Source organism: Wolffia australiana, chromosome 9 (assembly GCF_029677425.1).
Source record: "Wolffia australiana isolate 7733 chromosome 9, ASM2967742v1".
Lineage (NCBI taxonomy): Eukaryota > Viridiplantae > Streptophyta > Magnoliopsida > Alismatales > Araceae > Wolffia > Wolffia australiana.
The window spans coordinates 5,259,755-5,268,633 of NC_135843.1; the positions used below are offsets into that span (position 1 = coordinate 5,259,755).

General features: G+C 39.7%; 1 protein-coding gene across 1 annotated transcript; it reads right to left on the reverse strand.

Annotated features, from left to right (window-relative positions):
* Window positions 1-4,421: 4,421 nt before the first annotated feature.
* Window positions 4,422-7,725, reverse strand: AKINBETA1 (5'-AMP-activated protein kinase beta-2 subunit protein). The gene is made up of 4 exons (XM_078580430.1): window positions 7,397-7,725; window positions 6,060-6,238; window positions 5,804-5,966; window positions 4,422-4,868 (listed from the first exon to the last, which is right to left on the reverse strand). Exons 1-4 carry the CDS (start codon window positions 7,577-7,579, stop codon window positions 4,542-4,544), a joined length of 852 nt encoding a protein of 283 aa, XP_078436556.1. The 5' UTR covers window positions 7,580-7,725; the 3' UTR covers window positions 4,422-4,541.
* Between the last annotated feature and the right edge of the window lie 1,154 nt (window positions 7,726-8,879).

Genomic DNA, 8,879 nt, shown 5'->3' on the forward strand with positions numbered 1-8,879 from the left:
CAAAAACTCCATAAGTAACTTAATATACCTACACTTGACCAATGAAAAACACCTTAGCCCTACTTTGAATTTTTTGTGATTTTAATGATGATAGCATATATTTTTACATGCAAATTTTTATGGGTTAGGATTTGATAGTATTTCTTGTAGAAGGACAATGAAACTATATCCCTAATCATCTATCTAATTACTCTTTTGGCATCATTATTACTTAAGTGTATTTTAAGAATTCAATGAATTCTCATTTTTTGGTGCACGCCATGTGGCTTCACCAGAGAGACCATACCAATCATAACAAGCACAATGATATCAGCTCAAAGATGTCATCGATGAGATGTCATCACTTGCCTCCTTGACACCCATGTGTGCCTCATGGACCATGTGACCCTACCAAAAGCTACCTCTTCAGCGGGCCATGTTTGTACCGCCAATTGACTCCAAATTTCAACAACTGGCCTACCATGCAAATTGTGGCCTGTTTGGTGCACAACAGCAGACAAAATACCCTTAAATTATATGAATTTCAAAAAATGTTAGAAAAATTAGATAGCTAGGACACTTGATTTGAGTTCATACTTTCATAATTTCCCATACAAGGAGGGTGCCCATGCCTTGAGAAACATGTATGTAACCCTATAACAGGGGATTGAGAACTCTTTCTCATTAATTATTGATTCCTCTTGTTCTTAGTTCACCACTTTTGACAAGCACCTTATCACCCCTAGCCCGCAAGAATTGGCTTTTTACCTACCCATTTTATTATATGTTCAAGGGTATTCTCTTCTCACCATCACCCCTTCAAACATTCTCCTCCTATACCTTCATCTCCATTGTTTCCCTCAAGAATCATTGAGTTCTCAAGGAGGAGCTCTAACACACCCCAAGATAATGTGGCAGGAAACATATAGTTTTAGGTAGTGACGTGGTAGGCGATACATGATATCAAGCGATGATGTGGCAGTGGCATTAGGTAATAGGGGATGACATGTTAGTGTCATAGGCTGATGGGGAAGATGGGCTAATGTGGCACATTACTTGACGTGCCAAGATGCAACAAAATCAGATTGACTTGGGGTGTGTGGGTGTACCATAGGTGGATTGGTGGATGTGAGGGCCCAACGTGTGTCGTGGTATGCAAAAAACATATCAGCGATGTTATAAGTGCCCGAGTGAGAGGGAAAAATGGGTAGAAAGCTGGCATGATAGTAGAGAAAGTACGGAAATACAGGCAGCAAGGCAATAGTGAAAGCATGACACTATAGGGAAAGCATGGCAATGCAAGGTGTGTGTCGCAATGCAAGGGACATGTGGAAGTACAGGGAGATCTATATTTCAGGGTGTGTTTGGCAGCATAGGATGAGCATGATGACATATGACACACACAAGAAAGTTTCTAGTTCTGATATCATGAGATACGTCGAGAATAATTTATTAATTCATAGAGGAAGTATTTTCATCATCGTATTAAATATGAGAGAGAGATAGAGAGAATGTGCCTAATGAGTCACTCGAACAGGTCCATATTTGGATTACCTTAATTTTATTAAGTGAGTTTAAGCATCCCATGTCTAAAAGACATGCTATCATCTTATTTATTAGTCTTACAAAATCATAAAATTAGATTTTACCCTCGAGGTCTTATCTAATCATGCATCTTGAACTATAACCATACATTCTAACTAATTAAAAACCCACAATCAAGTATAATTTCAGGAGTAGCCATTATATATTTCATTGAAAATAATATTTAGTAGTTTATTTGACATATATATAACATAAAGTTTTTTATTTCCTAGTTTTTATTCTCCAACGAGTAAAACTATTCAATAGTTATAGTATAAACACTTCTAACACAATTCATTGTTTTTCTAGATTTGATATATTCAAAGAAATGTATAACCAAATTGGTTGGTAAAATATGTTTACCCAAATTTCTGTAATATGAACCAAACCAAAACTAATGGTTTCTTAGAAAAAATATATATGTCAGACAAGGGTAAAGTGATTCTTTCTATATTTCATTCCATTTAAAAATTATGGGACTATGTGGGTTTGATATTTTGATTTTTTTGAAAAAATAAACCTATAAAATATTTCAGCTCACTTTTAAAATGAGGATAAAGTAATTTTTTTCTATATTTTTATACCATTTTAAAAAAAGAGATCATGTGGGTTTGAAAGTTTGATTTCTCTCTCTTCCTATTTATGTTTCTCCTTAACACTCTCACTCTCTCAAACACTCTATTTTGATATCCATCACTGTTGCTGATGGATATTATACAGTCGTCAAGCCGATCACACTTCCATGATTTATTTAAGTTCATTAAAACTAATAGTTATTCAAGATTGATGACGATTTTATTCCTACCTATTGGAGAAAAGTATTTTCTACAATATTTTCTTCAACCAGCTGATAAAAGGTCTATCACAATAAGAACTAGGAATACCATCAAATAAATGTCGATATTTGGGATGACATTTCATTGCATCAACAATGAATAAACCCTTCATGACAATTGTCACTCATGTCAAATAATTATTCATCTCCAATGAAGTCACATAGTTGAGGTACTATAGAATCAATCATAATGCAAGTTTATTTTAACAAAAATACAGTATTGATTCCTAGTTAATTCTGATTTTTATATTTTTAGGTATGTGTAATCACAAATGACAATGCCATAAATACATAACAATGCTGAAACTCTTTACTTTATTAGAAAAAAGGAGCACAAGGTTCACCAAGTAACTCTACACAATTTACCTAGCCCGTGTTCTCAACTTTTTTATACAAAGATCCCTGAAGTAGAATAAAATAATGCTTACTGAAGTAGATACCTGGACTTATTAACGTTACTTATTATATACATATCGGAAAATTATCATTTCTAATCTGAATAATAATAATAGTCATCAAATTGTAAAACTGAAATATTTCAATGAGTAAAATATCATTTATAAAATATTTTTTATTTATGTGAAAATTCTCATTTGGAATTGAGAAAACAATATTTTTGACCAAATAACAACGATATGCATTATAAGAAAAAATTCACAGACCATGATCCAAGATTTCCCGCAGGCTTCAAAATCTCATCATTATAGTTTAATGCTTACTTCATGGAATTTACCATTATTAGAATTGTCTAATTTACCGAGCACCTTCAACTAGACTTTCTCATCGAAGATATCGCCATCAGATGGAACTCGATATATGAATTGATTGAAGTAATAAGAGAGAAGACGAGGGTGATGAAAAAGATTGAGAGTTACAATATTTATACAAAAAAACAATAATTTTAAACCATGATTGAATACCAGAATCTTCTAAAATTGTTTTGAAATTCGTTCATGTCTTTTATAATCACACCAACTATTGTGAAGGTTTGCCAACTAGTACGAGACCAACTTAAGTAACTAATGCTCTAGTTTATCCTCTCTAAGAGGCAACAAAGATTCTAATGGGCGTTGGAGAGTCCAGACTTAGAAAGACATAAGTTGGGATGAAGGAGAAGTAGTGAAAATATGAGCCCCACTTCAAACAGAAACTTGAGAAATTTACCGGGCTGAAGCCGATGACTATTTATGTAGATACCTTTGATCAATAACCTCTGTGATAACTTATTCAAATGGAAACTCAATATTTGGTCTGAAAAATATCCACACCTTTGAATTTTGGCAAACAGTTTCTCTCTATTTGTGCATTGTGAGGTCCATTAATTTTTATATAAAAAATATCATGAGGGATTGAGACTCAAAAAAGAGGCAGTTTAGGCATTAAAACTAAATTTAGATGGTCTAGATTTTTTATTTTAAAGTTTAATATTGTATTATACTTTACTATTTATATGACTGTAATGATGATGATTTATGGATGCCAGATGGATGGTTGATAGACATTGGTTTCAAGTTGGTGGATGGATGGATCGCATAATAGATTGATGTATGAATAGTAGATGGATGATGATTGATAGCTAACAAATGGCTGGATAAAAGGATTAATGTACAAGTCGATGCTCAGCCAGCTAAAAAGTATGATTACAAATATAACTTCACCATTTCGACGATATATTCTGGATTTAAAGCTCCACATTTTTTCATTCCGAGTTAAACTAGCACAAACTAAATACGGGTTTTATTAGTAAACCCAAACGCAACCAACTTTTTAGTTTTCATCCAGAATCTTGATCAAGACTCTTAGTAAGCCACATAAAACATCAAGAATTACAAAGAAATCCTATCCGGGCATCTAAAGAACAAGGCCTGCATAGTACCTAGCACATAACTTACAAATAATTTTACTGGCTGGCTAACCGGTCAAATTTTTTCATAAAATGACTTGAATTATCATTATTCTGCATACGTCGATCTAATAAGTACCTTCTTTCAGAATTACGAAACGACGCATTTGTCCCCTGATAGAGAAAAACTGGGACTCAATTCGGCCACAGCAACCACAACCCACAGCAACTGCACTGTACAGTCCTTCCCGTTTCTCACAGTAAACGAAGAAGACGAGAAAAAACAAGTTGTCTTGAGTCTCACCTTCTGAGAGGCTTGTAGAGCACAACGGTCACGTACTTTGACTTGAAACGGTGGGTCAGACCCAAGGCGACCAGTGACTGGGCAGTCCACCCCTTCTCGATGTACAAGTGGTTAAGCACCACGTGCTGCGGCTTCTCCACGGCTGCTGGCGCCGCCGGCAGCACCGCCGCCTCGCCGAGCACAGTGAGGTGAAGCTGGGGTGGCACCAACGCCGGCTCCTTGGCGAAGTCCTCATCCACTGGGAATGGCCGCCCATAGCTCGACACTGGCGATGGCGGCGCCTCAAAATCTGCCACAGTGTCCAAATTCTCGGGCACATAATCCTGAAAAAGACATTAGAAAAAAAGAAACACATTTAAATGGCAGTTTTTTAAATCAACCTGTTTTCCCAGAGTGGCCGCCATCACCAATGATGATGATGAGTTGTCATTATAGTTCAGGGATGCAGACGGGATGATTTTTTCGTCCCCGGACGAAAAAATCGTCCTGTCCGAGGATATGGACGAATTTCGGGACGAAAATTCATCCCGGGGACCACCGGATGGGGGGTTTTCATCCCATGGGACGAAAAAACCGTCCGTCCAGAGGTCTCGGACGATGGACGGACGGATGTGGACAAAAAACCGCCGGATTCGCATCCGATGGTTGAGATCTCGCCATGTGGCATCGCTATGCATCAAGGTCCTTGTGTTTTTTCACGCGTGCAAACTGACACCGCTCAGAATTATTTGTACATATGTCCAATTGCATTCTCTCTCCTCCATATTTCACTTAAAATACTTAGAAAAATCTATATTAATATATTAAAAAATATAAAATGGGTTTTTTTCGTCCGGGACGAATTTCGGGACAAAAATTCGTCACCGGAGGACTGGACGGGACGAAAAACCGTCCCGAGATTATCGAACGGGACAGTTTTCTTGTCGGTGGACAAAAAACCGTCCCGTCCGTCTACGTCCAGGACGATCCGGAACTATAGTCGTCATTCGTCCTCGCCAGGATGACGATGGCAATGACGAAAGCATCATAGTCTCTTGTCAACAGGGAGGATGACTGTGACAAGTTTGTCTCACCATTGCCTCAAATGATAAGAGAAGACGACAACTTGTCATCATTATTTGTCTGCAACCAGGATGACTACGAAGAAATCATCGCAAGCTGCAGACGATGACAATGTTGGGCTTTTGGATGACAAAGATTTTTGTCAGCATCCACAAACGCTCTTTATAATCCCCATATAATTGGATAGTGGGCCCACATCGACTTCAATAATGTTGACTTTTGGGCCTGTCTCGTCAGAGAGCTGGGCCAGGTCGGGGGCGACTCTGAGCTCGCCATCGACGAAGAACCTGCACTGGTACGAGCCCGTGGGGAGCATAAGGATGATGACGTGGTCCTTGCCGGATCTCTGAAGAAGCCGCCTGAAAATTTTATTTCACTGATGAGATGGGGAGATTTAGTCTTTCAATGGATTGGTCAACCCTTTGACTTGGTCAACAGTTTTCTGTTTTCACCTGGAGGACCAGTTGTCCCAAGAGCCCTCGACAGAGACTCGGTCACCGCCCTGGCTCCAGGTGATCATGGTGGGGATGCCCTTCTCCAGCGGCTGGTCTAAAGAGCCGGCTGAGTCGTCCATCATAGTCTGGTCCAGAACTGGGACGTGGACCGCCCGGTTTATTGGAGCCACTGGAATCTAAGGAACCAGAAGCAAAAAGGAAAAAACAATTTATTTCCTTTACATATAAAAGTTTGCATCGGATGAACTGGCTTGGCTCATCATCACTCTACTTCTGTTAACTAAAACTTTAACCATTGGGTCTCAATCTGCAGAATTTGGTCAGTTTGGGAATAAAAGACTTGCAAGTATAAAGGCCCTCCTCTCCAAATCTCCCTCCTCACAGAGAGAAAAGGAAAAAAGTCGTACTCCTTTTTACTCGTCAAATTTTGCATACGATTCACCAGCTCATCGCCACTATCTTTTTAATTGAAGTTAGAAATAATCCAACAAAATGAAAATTAAGTTTACTCATCGGCTTTCTGCAAAATTTAGGCATTTTAGGGAAGAAAACTTGAAAAAAAGACACTCCTCTCACACTCCTCTCTCTCCCCACAACTAAAAAAACCTACAATACATAACTTTTTTTTTCAATTCCAAGTACTTCAATTAAAAGTTGATGAATATTCTTCAGGATAAAAACCTCGCTTTCATATGAAAAGAAGATGAAAAAAACACTTTCTGGAGCTATCGCGCCTTTTGTGATCAATTACTGCGGATCTCTGAAATATTTTGCGTGACTTGAAGGGAAAAAGGAAATCCAAGCGGGTATGGCTAACAGTTTGTTTCTGCTGGCAAGAGAAAAAGCAGGCATTAATCTTTTTTCAAACTAAGGTCACTCAAACAGTTTAATAAATGGAAGGAGGATCCAAAGAACTCCAAAATAAATCATTTCGTTTACTTCTTTCCCCACACTCTTCTTTCCCCACAATAAGCATTCGTTTTCCATTCCGTTTAGACTAAACGGGAGTACTTGTTTGTGGTTTGAACAATAGAGAAATGCTGATCACCGGAAGCAAAAGAAAAATCTCTTCAATTTTCCCAAGAGTACAATAATCAAAATCGAAGGAAGACCCGGTTTTTTCGCGTAATTTCCGTCACATAGTAAAGAAAACGAACATATGATCAAATCCCCAAAGCCCACAACATACACCACAATGAATCCAACAATCACAGAATTTATTGCTCGAATAAATAAAGACCAAAAATAAATTCAGATTCAGGCACAACAAACTCATCCAATGAATTCAGACGCAGCCGCAATCACAACCAAAACGGAAACAGATCAAGCGATACCTGAGGAGCAAACAAAAGAGGAGATCGATCCCGTCCAGGGCTCCCGGGCGGCGTGTTCCCCATAGACTCCGCCGAACTCACCCGACATTTTCCTTTACCTTCGCCCCGATCATCGACTTCAGATCGCACAGACGGATCGCCGTTCCCGATCTCCCCAAAATCCTTCCCGCTCGCGTTCCCCATGCTTGAATCGATCCGATCTGCTCGATTCCGAGCCCCAAACAACGCTTCCCGCCGATCAACCGCACGCCATCGCCGATCTCCAGAGAAATTCCTTCACAGGAAATCTCCACAAACCAGCAAGAACAAGAACAACACCAAGAAGAAGAAGAAACCAGCGGCGAAATAGCTTTTCAATGGCGATTACGTTCTTAATCCAGCCAATGGGAACCCGCCACCTGGACATTTCCTTCCCTTTGTCCACGTGGAGTAATCTAATTGGCTACGTATTCCCCCCGTGTGTATTGAGACACACCAGAAGTCAGCTGCACCGTCTTATCTTCATCCACGTCAGCGCAGAAATAAACAAAGAAATCCGTCCACGTGGAGTTGTCAGAGAGAGGATAAACCGGAAGTGATATTTTCACCCCCCCAACAACCAAATCTTGTGTAGAAAATGCAAGATGGGTAGAGGTAGAGAAGTGAACTGATCTATCAAGTGCCCGCGGGCCCATCCGATCTCGTCCGTCCTTTGGTCTCGTGTCGTACACGAGTAGTTCTACACTGTCTTAGTCAAAAGGCCGAGAAAGGTATTTAATCCGGCCGATCTTTGACAAGCGAAAACCCAGCTGGGGGAAGTCTTATCTGATACTTGATTTTACGTCTCGCTGGGCCCCCCAATTGTGAGATCCAAGACAACTGTCCGATCATAAGATTGCATCGATTAGATATCTTGACCAATCTAGCTCAATTGAGGGATCAGATCTGACCGTCCGATCGCATACTACAAAGATCGGGTATCTAGATTGATCTACCTCGATCCTGGCCATCCGATCACAGATTGCACTGTTCGTCTATCTCGATCGATCTACCTCAATTGTGTGATCCGATCAGACCGTCTGAACCTGACGGCATCGGTCGTCAATCGACTATCTCGTCAATCTACCTGGGTAGATCGGCTATTGTGTCGTTGTCAATCGATCAGATTGAATCCCCAACCAAAAATCAGAGTAGAGGTGATTTTTGGGCATGGGGGTGACTTTATCAAACTTTTGTCTCAATCCTAAAACCGCATCGACGTTATCCTGACGAGAGCAGTGGATAAGACTGCCTTATCGGATACATAGCGGATACTTAGACCCGATAACAGTCGCTTTAGAAGATCCGATCGATTGAATGGACGGCGGATCTAATCATATCTTCACTGATTACCAGATATGCACGTGTGGAGCAATGATTAATTGATTATTCTGACCGCACGTGCGGCACATTTTCCGACGTGGCCACTCTCATAGACAGTAAATTAAATGGAATCAGAGATAGA

Coding starts and splice junctions, on each gene's coding strand:
- AKINBETA1 (XM_078580430.1), bottom strand. CDS start 7,579: ATGGGGAACGCGAGCGGGAAGGATTTTGGGGAGATCGGGAACGGCGAT. Junction 6,239..7,396: donor CTCTTTTGTTTGCTCCTCAG/GTATCGCTTGAT, acceptor CTGGTTCCTTAG/ATTCCAGTGGCTCCAATAAA. Junction 5,967..6,059: donor TGGGACAACTGGTCCTCCAG/GTGAAAACAGAA, acceptor TAAAATTTTCAG/GCGGCTTCTTCAGAGATCCG.